At 36.7% G+C, this 15,231-nt stretch overlaps 1 protein-coding gene across 2 annotated transcripts in view; it reads left to right on the forward strand.

Moving 5' to 3' along the window:
* The first annotated feature begins 7,101 nt into the window (after positions 1–7,101).
* The window catches only part of LOC116265607 (probable serine/threonine-protein kinase PBL19), a 52,303-nt gene continuing 44,173 nt past the window's right edge, over positions 7,102–15,231 (forward strand). The window contains exons 1-4 of one of the 2 annotated variants that reach the window (XM_031646333.2): positions 7,201–8,152; positions 8,951–9,211; positions 10,699–10,821; positions 11,975–13,241. In XM_031646333.2, coding sequence (XP_031502193.1) covers positions 7,721–8,152; positions 8,951–9,211; positions 10,699–10,821; positions 11,975–12,967 — 1,809 coding nt within the window. In that variant the 5' untranslated portion in view covers positions 7,201–7,720 and the 3' untranslated portion in view covers positions 12,968–13,241. Of the gene's footprint in view, positions 8,153–8,950; positions 9,212–10,698; positions 10,822–11,974; positions 13,242–15,231 lie in introns of those variants that run through there. The other variant, XM_050080753.1, reaches the window with a different exon arrangement.

Genomic DNA, 15,231 nt, shown 5'->3' on the forward strand with positions numbered 1-15,231 from the left:
TATCCAAGGCAAACAAATGCCCCTCAATATTCATTCTCTTGTAATTCTCTAGGATCCACATTCAATTACAACTAAGGATGGGCATCGGGCCGGACCGCCGCGTTAAGAATAAAAAAATATTTTTTATTTTTTTTGTTTTAATCATAGATATTTATTATTAATAAATATTTTTTATATTAATTTTTTTTTATAATTTAAAAAATTATTTTTAAATTTTTAAATGGGCTGGGCCCGAGCCAAGCCGGCCCGACCCGATGCCCACCCTTAATTCCAAACGCAATGTAAGTTGGCAACCCCAGTATCAGGTCCAACTTTTTTACCGGGTCTACCAATCTTGGGCCGTGCAAGTTTGAATCAAGATTAAATTTCTTATTCAAATCCAAGTTATAACTAGACTCAGACCACCACAGTCCGCCATCATTCGGCATCCATTGTCTTTGCTTCAAGTTGTATAATGTTCTTTGCTTCATGTTAGTCACCTTAACTAATAATTGGCTACTTAATGTAATATGGTGGGAGTTGAGTAACCACGTGATGCTGCTGGAACCAAGTCACGGGACGAGGGGCCAAATCCCGGCCCGGCCCGAGAATAGTGGGGTCGGATAGCGGGTCAGCCCGGTCCAGCCTGGCCCAACCTGGCCAGGCCCAATGCTCAGGCCAAATTAGAGGCATGTACAAGTATAAGAATCTAATACCTTAGCACATAGGCTTTCTTAATATTGGAGCAGATTCATAAAGCATTGTAATTAATGTTTTTCGTATCTACTTCAAAGATTAAAGCTGATTCATAAAACACTCACATTACATTTGCCAAACGACAACTATACGTCCCATGTCCAATTACAATGTACGTAATGATACGAACAAAAGGTAGTCTCAACATCAACCTGGAATCTAGAGAAGACGAACCAAACCCTTATATAATATTTGACTTTGGATATGGCCAATCAGCCCCAAATCCAATCGCCGTTATCAAATTGATCAGGTTCACTAAGGCCTATATATATATATATATATATATATATATATATATATATATATATATATATATATATAGTTGGTGTTTGATAACAAGAAGTTGTAATCTTTAGAAAGCAATGCTGTGTGAACTTTATATAATAATAATAATAATAATAATAAAGAGATAAGCAAACCTTTGCTTGCTGGGTCAAGTCGGAGAGGGCTGCATTTAGGGCGAAGTACGGACGTTTGGACCAAGGGCTTCACCAACCCATGAAGGCGCCGCTGGTCCCACATCTGGGACCCAACAGGGGTTGGCCGTTGGCATTTCGTCAAGGCGTTAGGTGGGTCGAATTTAACGCTATAAACAAACGACCCGAAGTCCGGGCTTTTCAGGCTTTAGGGGACATCTCTTCATGTGGAAACTACAATATAAGAAATACTATTATAACTAAAATACGGTGAAATTTTTAAAATGTAATTTATGTTTTTCTTGCGACTTAAAAATCATTAGTCAGACTTGAAAACTTATTTCAGATCCGACATGGGTCGCATACTTGTCCCTACTAGATGGATCCAGTTTCTGGGTCGATAACCCGATCTCGTTGTCACTGGATTATGAGCTCTTGGCATCAATTTTCTGTGCAATGTCAGGTATCCCGATCTCGTTGTCACTGGATTATGAGCTCTTGGCATCAATTTTCTGTGCAATGTCAGGTATCGATACCTCACTTGGTTTTAAAACACTAAAAAAGCAATTAATTCTTCTGACCAATTCGCAAACATGATATATATATATATATATATATATATATATATATATATATATATATATATATATATATATATATATTTCAAACAAATAGAAGTAATCGGGCCACATGCCAATCTTGACCTTGTCTGGGGGAGGCTATAACTATCAAGAATGCAACAAATTTCTTAGGTTCTCAAGGTAGGAAAAAGAGCACATGGTGCACTAAATTATTAGCAAATCCAACCTACTTGTTTTATCTCTATGTTGTATTATTCCATAAGCAATAAAGATTTAGTAGAAAAGTTGCTGGATTTCAGGTTTTCCTACATTCACATGGCGGTAGGCGCTAAAGTTGAAAGTTGGTTGGATCTAAAATAGCTAAATAGATAAGACTTTGTCAAAGATGAACCAACACAATGGCGCAGGTTGCAGTTAAGGCTACGATTTCAAATCTGAACCACCAGCTAAATATATTTAAATGTTTATTAAGAAGAACATTATGTTTTCTAAATACGATTCTTATAACATGTGTTTCAAGAACACCAACCAGTTATGCTACACCCATCAGGGCCAAGAACAACATCGCATTGTTGTTTCAAAAATATTACATAATGACGTTTATCATTTGATCGTGGAATCTAAAATCAGTAACCATGATAACATTGTAATCTTTTGAACAAAGTTGGTGTTTTAGATCATGCATGTATTTTGAAAAAATAAGCTCGAAGAACACAATGTTCTTATCAAACACTCTCATAGAATCAGAACTCGGATTTAGTTTAGATGAAGTAATAAAATGACAAAACCCTTGTTCGATACAAGGGTTCCATGTCTAGCACATGTGTGTTCACTTGGGGCGTGTTTGAAAGGTATGGAGGGGGTGCTCAGGACACACGGTCTAAGATGCCTTGTGTGTAAAGAGGTCTCAAAGTGTCTCTCGATTCTTGCAACACATACAAAAGTGTGACGACCAATGGTGAAATATGATCGACTGTCAAAAACGCTCGGTTAAACGCAGTTATCTCAGCCTTGGTATTGTTCAAAGTAACATAGAAGTACATTTGGAGACACCTTGTCTGCCCACTCAAACGCATGCATAAGGTCCTTAAGGGTCATTTGGCAGTTAGAAGAACATACCGCGAGTGTTTCATAAATCTACCTTACAGATTGAAGTAGATTTATAAAACACTAGAACTACTTGTTTATGAATCAGCCCTTATTTTTAAGATAAAGTTATGAAACACTCATAAAGTATTTTATTTATTGTAATTTGAGAACATCCGAAACAAAAATGTATGAGGTATTGTCTTCCTCATTGTTCTCTCAAGTGGAACAACTGAGGCAAAGGTTTGCGGAAGAAAAAATCCAGAGAATATGATCATAAGACATCATCCAGTAAATTTGGTTTGATAGTGTAACACCGGGACAGAATATCTGAGACAGATAGTTTCCTCCTCCATTCAAACACCATCTAATTTGGTTAAGAGTTATTATGATGAAAATAGTTATATAAAGTTTTGCCCAAATAAACCTTATTTCCTTGCCAACTATCAGATGAGGTGCTTCTTTCAAACTCACGTGAGATATGAATGTATGAGGTTGAATTTGGCGACTGCCACATCGAAAAGTTCAAACAAGAACAAGAGAGAGAGAGATAATTGAAAACAAACCTTTTCTGAAATAGAGAAGTCTTATTGCGGACACTGGCCGAACAAAAAATTTGTGTTTATGGAGCACTAAATATATGAGTAACAAATTTTCAGTTGATCTTGGTGCAGTAACTAAGTCTAGTAGTGGGGCTGAACCATATAATTGAATCCAACTCTTCCTAGATCCGATCATTAAAAACAAGGTTGTAGAGTGGGCTCCACGGGACTTACGCCCCCATGCAGCCGACACCTACCTCTGCCCCTGGTTGTCGCTGTATCGAGAAATATTTTTTAATTAATTTTTTGGGATCCATACAAGCTGGATCGGTTTCTCGGGGTCTAGATAGGAAAACAATGATGTTGAGAAGTACTAGAATGAGTTTTCGTCCGTTAGAGGATCAGCAGAAAATTCCAATTAAAAGGTATTAAAAATAAAATTTTAAATTTTTAAAAGGTACTAATATTTGAAAAAAAAAATCACAAAGTATCAAAGATGAAAATAAGTATTTTTTATTAATTTGTATAAAGAATTAGCCGTCACAGTGTTTACATCTGCCTCCGCCCCTCTATGAAGCCGTGACAAAACATTTCCCCTTTGCGTTTGCAAGCGATGACTTTCACACGTGAAAGCATGAAAGAAGAAGTATGGGTCTATGCATTCATTCCATCTCGGGTCAATATTGGCCGTCCAAATTTGTGAACTATAGTTTTGGTTCCTTATTTCCACTCCTTTCCCAGCTGGGAAGCCAAATTTAGACTTCCTTGTTTTCGATCCAAAACCAAAACCATGAAATCAGATTTGGAATAAATGATCCATTTCGAGTCTTGACCAATGAAATCCGGTTTCTTAGGAAAAAAACTCGACTTGTTGCATGGAAGGTAGCCTCAAATCCATGTCCAAGTTGGAAACCCAGAACCAAATCCAACAAAGCCACTTTTCAGTAATGGCTAGGTGAAAATAAAGCTATTCACTGAGTTTAAAATACCAATATTTATTTATTTATTTATTTATTTTGTTTCTAATTTCTTTCTTCTTAGATTTTTTATTTCGGGTGAGTGGGGTTTGACCCACTGCCCGAAGGAGGCCGAAGCCCCCATCTAACCCTTACCCTTCAAGGTACAGAGCCTGCATTGGTGTCTTGACATGCTGCTCATGTCACGCTTCAACTTGCACATCAATGACCATTCATGTGTAGTACAAATGGTTGACCCTCAGGAAATGAAAGCAAAAACTGATCGCTTATCAGCCCCTACAAAATTTCATTGTTGCCAAACCTCCGAGGATTTCTTAGATTTCTTTTTATTAAATAATAAGTAATAAAAGCTACGAAGATAAAGAGTAGATGGCGGCGCCTATCACTTGGGTCCCACTTCTGTTTTCATTTATCAAATGTGGTTGGCAAGCATAAAATGTAGAGAGAGAAGAAATGAAAAGTTGTATCATAGTTTAGTCAACCACTCTTAAATATGTGTCTCACATTCTTATAGGGACATTGTATTAGCATTCCATTAACCGGTTGCAAAAATTGGAGTATATTGAATGAATATTAAACTAGTGTTTTTATTATTAAACACCTTTGTATATATATTTTTCTTTTTTATCGAATGTTGTTAACTAGCATAAAATTTAGTCAAACACTGTGTTAGTATTATATTGTGTTAATATTATATAAATATGTCACAAAAATTGGAGAAAATTTGGTTGATTAAATGTAACTTGGCCTCTAAAGGGATGCGACAAAATTTGGTTGATTAAATGTAACTTGGCAGTGTCAAAGCAGCAACTTTAAGATGAATTGAGGACTCGAGTTCATAGTATTTTCTGCTTCTTGAAATATTTGAAAAGAAAAGAACTATATTTTTGTTTTTAATTTCAACTAACACTGGATTAGTCTCATATGTGTAAATATTTCATTAGAATATTATTAAATGTTGTCAATTTTAAAGTGATTATAACTTCATTCTTTGTAATTATATATCACAAATAAACTCAGAGCTATGTAACCCGGGCTTATAATGCACAAAGTCCCAGCAAACTCACACATACTCTCTCTCTCTTTCTCTCTCTATCCAAAGTAACTCGATTATGGCTACAGGAATATGATGAAAATGTTAAAATTTGGTACTTGGAATATATCTATCTTCTTCTTTTGGCTATATATTTTTAATAACTGTATAGATACTCAATACTTAATTTGATAAGTAAAACACAAAGACAAGCATGTGTAAAGCAAAATCAGGCGATAAGCAACTTACTTTCAAAGGGTTGAAGATTTAAATCTCGTGGCTGCTGTCACACTTCAGTTTGTTACTCTTCGACATTGCAAATGGTGATAAGCTTCACCCTCGAGTTGAAAGATGTATTATAACCCGAAAGAAACCAAAACCTTAGAGAAATAAAAGTATGATTTTAAAATTTTTTCGCATAAACATGTTCAATTAAAAAGAACTTGTATGAAGACTTGATTCATAAACATTTTGCCCTTAAATTATTATATTACTCATTCAAAGAAACATGTTCAAGACTTAAACCTTGAGCTTGGGATATAAGTAAGCAAGTAGTACATCGATGGTGCTAGATTCATGAAATTTGTCTGGAAATTCCACAGATCTAGAGGGAGGGGGTTGGGAAAGCTGAAAAAAAAAATCTGAAAAAGTTCACTTGTTCAACAAATCATGTTTTTCTCTTGACGAAGTAAGCGAAGAAGAAGAAAAATGTTTGTAGAAATGGAAATAGTTTCTACACACCCACCTGGGATGCATGCATCGGCTTGTACAAGGACTCAACGCCATGTATGTCGCTCTCGTCTTCCATCAAAGATTTCCAATTCACAGGATTGGAGGCATGTTAGGCGGAGTAATTCATAATTATCAACTTTCATGCCTGCCATGTTGCTATTAGAAAGAGAGAATAAGATACCAACTACAAGGATGTCTCAAGGAAAATGGTACTCACAGCTCTCTCTCTCTCTCTCTAGATCTTTTAATTGAAGAATGAAGAACCAGTGCCACATGTTGTAAACGATATTTTATCATTTTTAAACATTTTTGAAGTTTTTTAATCATTTATATTTATAAGAAACTGAGTATATCCCAGTCAATTCAAATTAATTTCCAACTTTTAACTCATAAGAAACTAGATTTGCAGAAAAAAACTTTCTGGACTCCCAATCTCTTCACCTTTCTATGTAAAAAGAGATTGGTAAATGGTATGGGTAAAACCATTTCAACTGATGTCAAATAGATTTTGCAATTTAATATCGTCATCTTCTTCGGCGAAGCTGGTTATATACGCCTGCAATAAACATGAAATTTTTATGCACATGATTAATGGTATGCCATGTACGCTTGTTGCGTACATGGGGTGACGCACAAAAACTCGGTCTCCTTTTTTGAAACGTCAGTTGGAACTTCACCTCGTGGAAGCGACGGTGGAACTCATCAGCTGCATTACTTTGCCTGGAGATCACCATACTTGCATAACAAGTTGACGCCTACCAGAGTCGAACTGTGACTGCCCTTCACAGCCATGATCTGCTCCGCTTCACGAGTCTGCTGTCGTCTTCTTTGATCTTTATGGCCCTAGTACATGAGAAAACCAGGTGTCATTTGTTCCTGTGCAACATATAACTCCGGATCACATGTTCGTTTAGCCTTAAAGAAAAGCCTCGGCACCTTCGTGGAAGGGCCTCGCCAGTCGCCACCAACACCAAGTGCTTCCCCTTCTCTCTCTCTTCTCCAACCACTGGAATTTATTACTTAAATGTGACAGCGAATCGATCTGTTAAAAAAAAAAAACAGTTCGTGCTGGTTAAACATCTGTAAATTGTAAATTTTCTCATCCCTGGTTAGTTCTCACCGTTCATTAAAGAAGAAGACGGCTTATTAATTGATCAAGTTGCCACAAATCCATGTGTTTCCCTCTAGAGTTAAGCGCCCAACCAGAGAGAGAGGGACAGAGTTAGGACACGCATGCTTCGAGGAGCCCCACTCTTACTCTTCCTGGTCTTTCCATGGACCGCGGTTGTCCTCTTTCTCCATCCCAACGACGGCTTCTTTAGTCTTAGTCTTCAAGCGGGGCAGGTGGAGTGAAACAGCCATTGAGATTTACCCTCTCATCCTCAGCAGCCCCACTTCCGGCGTTCTCTCTCTTTCTCCCCCTCAACAGTTTCCCTTCTCTTCTTTCCCGGAGTACCCATCAATCCTTTTGTCTTCCTTTCTCGTTTTTGGGAGGTTTGACCGCTTGATTTCTTTCTACGCTTCGTGATCTCTCTCTATCCTTGTCCTGCTCTTTTGTTGCGTCTCAGATGATACCCACAATTTCTTTCGGGGAGAAAATCGATCGACAGCTGCGAAAATGACGTGCTTTGGGTTTTTGAAGGACATTCCTGAAACGTTGAAGTCGAACCTCTCGAATTTGAAGTGGGGGGTGAAGCATTGGACGGGATTGTCCGGGAGTTCGAAGAATTCAAAGAGGGACACAAAGGGTTCGGGCGATGAAGGGCGGAAGACTGGTGGATCGGACAAGACCGGGGGATCCGGCAAGTCTGGGGGCTCGGAATCCGGTGGCCTGCAGAAGAGTGTTTTGGAGCTTTACGAGGAGAGAGCGCAAAATCTGCGGGTGTTCACTGTGGGGGAGCTGAAATCGGCGACGAACAATTTCTCGCCGGAGCTTAAGATCGGAGAGGGCGGGTTCGGGTCCGTGTATAGGGGATATATCAAGCCTGTCGATGGCTCAGCGGAAAGAAAACTTGTTGCCGTGAAGAAACTAAACAGGAACGGTTTGCAGGTATTCATCAACGTCATGCTTTCTGTGAACATTTTCTAGGTTCGCTTTTACTGTGCTGGAATCAGCTGTGGTTGGTAATATATTCTGTTGGTAAAAAATTTGTATTCTTGCTGTTGTTTGTTAACGGGCGGTTTTTCCGTAGATTCCTTTATTAGATGTATAAGCTCTAGAGGACTCCTGCTGGTATAGGTGTCTAGTTTTGTTAGAAGGCGATGCTGTTGATCCTTCATGGGTATAACGATTTCTGCGTTATTGGTTTTACGAATTTGCTGATCACAGTTTATTATGTTGACGGACCACAAATGAATCATCGGCTGTACGTAGAGAGATGAATAATTCATGTTGATCGAATGTTTGAAACTTGAAAAGAAGGAGATGATAGTTCAGGGCGAAAACCAAAGGCAGCTTTTATCATCGTTACCTATCACGGCGTGTTGCTAGCAATCCTAAGCTGCAGTTTTGACAAAAAGAGAAAGATAATATACTGAAACGCATTATTTAAGATTTTAGGACGGATAAAATAGAAAAAATCTAGGAGGGCGAAATGTCTACTTTTGGCAAGTATTCTTCGTCGCTTATCTGGAAGAATCTACCTAAATGAAGATGTGCGGAGCTTGTGATTTTAACACGTTTCAATTTCTTGCTTCAGTCATCTTTTCATTGTCTTAGTCTCAATAAACTCAGCAATATTTGGCTATGTTTCATTTAAGAAAATCAAAAAATTCTTTGCAACTTACCGTTCTGAAGAATTCAAAATTCTTGGTGAAGCTTGATCTAAGTTTTTTGTCTCTGTTTCAGGGTCACAAGGAATGGGTGGCAGAAGTTCAACTTCTTGGTATAGCTGATCACCCAAATGTGGTCAAACTCATAGGTTATTGTGCTGTTGACGGAGAGAGGGGGATCCAACGATTGTTGGTTTATGAATTTATGCCAAACAGAAGCCTTGAAGACCACTTGTTTAATAGGCTTTTGCCTGTTCTTTCATGGGAGAGGAGACTACAGATTGCACTTGGTACAGCTCAAGGATTGGCGTATCTCCATGAAGAGTTGGAAGTCCAGGTACTTTGATCAAAAAATTTGTGCATTTCATGTTATTACATTGTTTAATTAGGGTTCATTACTTGATTCATGTCTGTAATTGTGAAATTTCTCTTGAATTTTTGGCTGATTTGAAGATTTACTTGCCAAAATTGAAGTTAGTGAACTTTTGACTACTCTGACAGTATGTCTACCTGTATCTAAGATTGTTCCTGTTTCCTGATTGCCATGGGAAATGTTACAGTCAAGCAATTGAAAGGTGAAGAACACATAAGGCGTCTTTGTTTCTTCAAGAATGAGGTCGAAAAAGTCTGAGGGCACTCGTGGAGAACATTCAAGAGATATAAGGACATATTATTTGTATTGGACTCATCTGTTGTTGTTCCATAAGATTTGTATCATAAGTGATGGGTGTTATGCCCCTATAACAAGTTTTCTTGGGCAAAGCTCAAGACTCAAGCTCCTTTCTCCCTTTCTCCAAGGTTCTGCTGGTAAAATGTTTCTAGTTTCAAAACTGTTAACATGATATGTAGTCATGGGAATGTTTAAGGCTCATTGCTTGCTTGCTTGATGTAGTTCCTACAAATGCAGCTCAGTTTCCCTTGATGTTCTCCTCTGCTATGTTTTCCTAAAATTCCTAAATGTAAACAAGAGTTAGACATGCTCTGTGATCCCAGTGTTTCTATGAAAATCTGAATACATGCTAATATTTATATATTTTTTGTTGCACTTTCTTTTGTACAATGATGTTCTTTCTAAATTAACTTAGAGTCCTTACTTTTAAGAAGTTATGGTTATCACATTATCAATGTTGTTAGTTTGTTGGAACAAACAAAACCTTGATATGCCTGAAAGTTTGAAACTAAAAGGGGAGATCTGTTTCAATGTTTGCATATTTTTAGGTTCAGGAATTAGATGTGACTATAACCTGAGATAGAAGAGAAGTATAGAGGTTCAAGTGCAATGGTTGAATTGTTAAACCCACTTGATCCAAATTGAAGCTTCCTATCCGCGATCTCTTAGCCTGTCTGGCTAAGAGGAGATAGAAATATGGATCATCAAGATCTTGTTGCTGCCTGTGTTATGGTGATGCGATAATTGTGTAATTTAGCACTTATTGGGCCACAGAAGAGGCAACCAACAGCCTTTCCAAGTGGAAAGCCTTGAAGCTGTACATTATACTACCTCTTTTTAAGGTGTCAAAGGTCTTTTATGGATCATAGTTTCTGTGGGACCTCACACTAAGCCTGCCACATGAATTTATCTAAGTAATAATGACAGCTTTATTTTAGAAGAATCCTCGAATGGAAGGTCGAAGACAGTCATCCAAACAAAGAATTGTTTCTCTTGGACCCTGGATAATGTGACTGCCAGATTTCTTGGCCCCACATCTTTGCAATTTTCTGTTAAACATATACATTGAATCTTGATTTCCTTTTGTAGAGTAGAGATGATGTTTACTTAGTTATCTGCCATAATTGCAACTGACTGGATTATCACTTCTGCAGGTTATATTTAGAGATTTCAAAGCATCAAATGTGCTATTAGATTTGGACTTCAGGCCAAGGCTGTCTGACTTTGGTCTTGCTAGAGAGGGGCCATCGGCAGGCCGTACTCATGTAACCACGGCTGTATGTATATCTGGACCATCTGAGCAATATATTTTTTGTTTATTTTTTGTTTTTGATCAATGAAGTCCACTGTTTATAGGTAAGAGATTTCTTACATAGAGAAAAATTTCTTGATCAATGAAGTCCACTGTTTATAGGTAAGAGATTTCTTACATAGAGAAAATTTTCTCCAGTGTAAATGCAGGAGATTTTGTATCACTTTTAGAAAAGAGCAACTTGGAAACTCAATTTATTTGCATAGCTGCCAATGTACATGATGATTTGATTGATGTAAGGACCACACAGAAACAATCAAGCATGTGAATTTTGAAATTCGTTGTCCATCTTCAAACCTGTTTGTTTTCAAAGAATGATCAAAACAAAGGAAAATATTTGAAAAGCATAAGCTTCCAGATCAAAGTTGCACTATTGTCCTTAATGACATTGTCGTCCATGATCAATGCTTCAAATCAAGTGTCCCAAGTATCTCAATGATGCTGTGGGGATAAACAAGAATGCTTCGATCATTTTTAGAAAATTAAATATATTTAAAAGAGTGAAAACAACGTTGGAACTCAGAAGGTAAGATAAAGTTACAAAGAATATTGCAGCATGTTCTTGATGCAAGAAAATATGTATGAAAACCTAAATGAATGGAATTGGAATTTGGCCCCAGGAAGACCGAGAAGAAAAAGAAAGGTGAAAGATAAAAAGACTTGAGATCTTGTTATGGACTGTAAAGTGTGATTTTATTTGTGGTTTGTTTGCATGGTAATTTTGTTTTCACTTTGTTGGATATGTGTTCTTGCTACTTATTTACCTCTATTATTTGAGGTCTTGTTTCTCAGACTATTTACTTTTTCAATTTTGTCTTAAGATTTTAAAATTGTTAGAAGAAAGAGCCAGTGGAAATGTGATTTGAGCAAATAATAATTTGCAAAACCAGAATTTGCAAGTGATCTCCAAACAGTTTCAGAGCTCCTGTTAAATATCTTTCACAGAAATTTTGCCAAAAGTAGGTGCGGATGGACAGTCAGAAAAATATAATAATACCGCACCTTTATTTGTTTTGTTGTTCAATCATCAATCACATAAATGAATCCTTTCTGCATTTAAAAGCTGGAAGCTTAATGCTGGTTGACCACAAACTTATGAACCCACCTCTGTTGAGCAGATTGTGGGAACATTTGGTTATGCTGCACCTGAATACATCAGGACCGGTCATCTTACAGCCAAGAGTGATGTCTGGAGTTTCGGGGTTGTGCTCTATGAGCTCCTGACAGGGAGAAGATCAATGGAAAGAAACCGCCCAAAGAATGAGCGGAAGCTTCTGGAGTGGATCAAGAACTATCCAGTTAGTAGTAGAAAGTTTCAGATGATTATTGATCCGAGGCTTGGAGATCATTATTCTCTTCCAGCTGCACAGGCAGTGGCTAAGTTAGCAGATAGTTGTCTGTTAAAGTTATCAACAAAACGTCCAGACATGAGCAAGGTTGTTGAAACTTTAAAGCAGATTATTGAACTTTCGAAGGGTGAGGACTCTCTGGAAACTGTTCAGGCTGCTAAATCTGAATCTGTTGGGACTGAGGGGAGACTGGATAAAGTTGATGTTTCCAACTGCGAGGATGGTCTGCCTGATAATTCAAGAAGGAAAGTTACACCTATGACCGGATCTGGGAAGGAAAATGGTCGTGTTTTTGGTAGACGGAGGTTTATAATGATGTCACAACAGAATCAACAGCTGCAGCAGCACCACCAGCATCTGCACCAGCACCAACAGCAGCAGCAGCAGGAAGCAAGTCACAAGCAGCATGAGCAGGAGCATCCAGTGCAGCATAAGCAAAGGCAGCAAGAGCCTCAAGGGCAGCAAAAACCAAGGCAACAAGAACATGAGCAGCAGCAGCAACAAGAGCATCATGAACAACGTGAGCCAAAGGATCAAGAGCAGCAAGAGCATCATGAACAACATGAGCCAAAGGATCAAGAGCAGCAAGAGCATCATGAACAGCTGCAGCAACAAGCGCATCATGAGCAAAATGAGCCAAAACATCAAGAGCAGCAACTGCTGTATGATTACCAGAAACATGAGCTGCAGCCGCATCAAGAGCATCACACTCAGCAAGAGCAGCAACAGCACCAATATCAGCAGGAATGGATGCAGGAATAATTGCATTTGTTGGTGTTGATTCTTTAATTGTTCTCCTTATATAATTATTCTGACTGCTGCATAGAGGAAGATGATACATTATCTCTTGGATATGAAGATGACACTCTGCAGATCCCTAAGTTCGCTTTGCATATTTGTGAACTACACAGTTGTCTGAGAATGTAAAAATGGATTGTATTTGAGAATTCAATTTCAAGTGGTGAGCTTTAATTTCTCTAATCTTTTGTACATTATCCATAGCTTTGTAAAAATAGAATATTTCCATTTGTGTTTATGTTCCTTCTTGAGAATCAGCTTGAATTGTGAGAAGTGTATAAATCTATTATTTTGGGGAAACTTATCTGCCCTTGTGCTGTCCTTGTCTCATAAGGCAATGAGGTGGTGCTTTTATTTTCTGAATTAAAGTGCCTAAGGTCATCTTTATCTATTTGCATACGTAGGTTTGGGGCTAAAGTGAGGCGTGGGGGGCACATTTGGCTGAGAGGACATTGTAGCAATGCGGTAAGACTGTTTTTAATGGAAGTTTATGTCAATTACCACAACACCTCTCTTCTAAATGGTGTTTGTGTAAATGTGCTTGTATCCCCAAAAATTTTGATTTTTTTGAGTGCTTTAGAAATATAATTTTTATTTTTGAAATGAGAGAAAAAAAACTCGCTCGGTCGGAGCATCTCGGCACCTTTATCTAGAAGAGATGCTTGTGATCATTAATTTCAAAAGTGAATGTGAATAAATGTGTTGATTCTATATGATTGAAAACAAATTATTTATTCTTACCATATCATCTTACCATATCATCTGTCTAAGGATATTCCTATCATCATATGCACTTATATTTATTTACATACTTATCCTAAATTTTCTTATAAAGAGAAAAAGATTGGAAAATGAAATGAGGTTGTCGATCATCAAGTATGATTCAATATTGAATCATTACTCGGGTTTTAGTCTTAAGAATGAAAATTAAAATCTTAGATTTGAAAAAAAAATATTTAAAAAAGAAAAAAAAGAAAAATTTTAAGGCAAAAGGAATAGGAAAAAAAAAGAAAGATTGAAAAAGAAAGAAAAATTTTAAAAAGAGAGGATGTATACGTATGTGTACATATAGTTGTATAAATATGCATATATGAAAATTTATAAAGAGGTCTTAAGTCTAAATGGAAGAAAGAAAAGAAGATTTTAGAGAGAGAGAGAGAGAAAAAAAGGACTATATATATATATATATATATATATATATATATATATATATATATATATATATGAGAGTTTATAAAAAGAGGTATTAATCTAAGAGAGAGAAAGAGAGATAGAAGATTCTAGAGAGAGAAAATAGAATACACATATATTACTTATTTATACATATATGCATATGAAAATCTATAATGGAATATGTTAAATCATACAAAGATAAAGACATATAACATATATATACGCATATGCATTTATGAAAAAATTAAAATCAAGCGGCAACTTAGAGCATATCTAATTTCATTTTTTTTTAGGTAAGAGAGGAACTTGGACTCATGCAAGAGCCTATGCTAAGTCTCCAAGGCCTCATTGAAGAAATTCTTATTTTGACATTTTTTGAAACCATGATTTCAAATATTTTCGTATAAACATAAAACAATAAGCATTTTATCTATTACAAAGAAATTTATTTCTCCAATTGTTAGATATGAAAAAAAATAAGCCACATGAAATGAAAGTTAATAATGTAAGAAATCTATTGGAATCACTAACCGGGTAATTAAAAAAATGCTCCATTGCAAGAATGTCATGAAGATGCATAACATGTACACATTGTAAGGGTTTTCTCGGGTGAACAAATCATAACGTTAAAATCAACATAATAATAAAAAATTTCAATTCAAGCATTCATTGTTATCATTCATTCACAAATTAAAAATAAAATCAATCAATTATGCATGAACAATATTTCAAAACAAAACAAACACATAAAACACACATTTAAAAAAGAAAGAAATCTATTTCGATCTTAGAATGAAATCTTGTTTCTCTTAAGAACAACTCTTGACTTTGAAAAAAAAATTGAAAGCTATCTTACATGACTAAGAGATGAAGAACAAAGAGAGAAAGAAAAGAAAAAACATTGAGATATTGATTACATACCTCTAATGTGATGATTTTTGAAAATGAGTCTCTTTCTTCGATGATTCTAAACTTCCTAGAATGAAGCTCCAAGGTGTTGAAGATGTCTTTCCGAGAAGCTTCCTTGTGCTCCCTTGAAGAGTGGAAGTTGGAGA

The sequence above is a fragment of the Nymphaea colorata genome, chromosome 12 (assembly GCF_008831285.2).
Source record: "Nymphaea colorata isolate Beijing-Zhang1983 chromosome 12, ASM883128v2, whole genome shotgun sequence".
Taxonomy (NCBI): domain Eukaryota; kingdom Viridiplantae; phylum Streptophyta; class Magnoliopsida; order Nymphaeales; family Nymphaeaceae; genus Nymphaea; species Nymphaea colorata.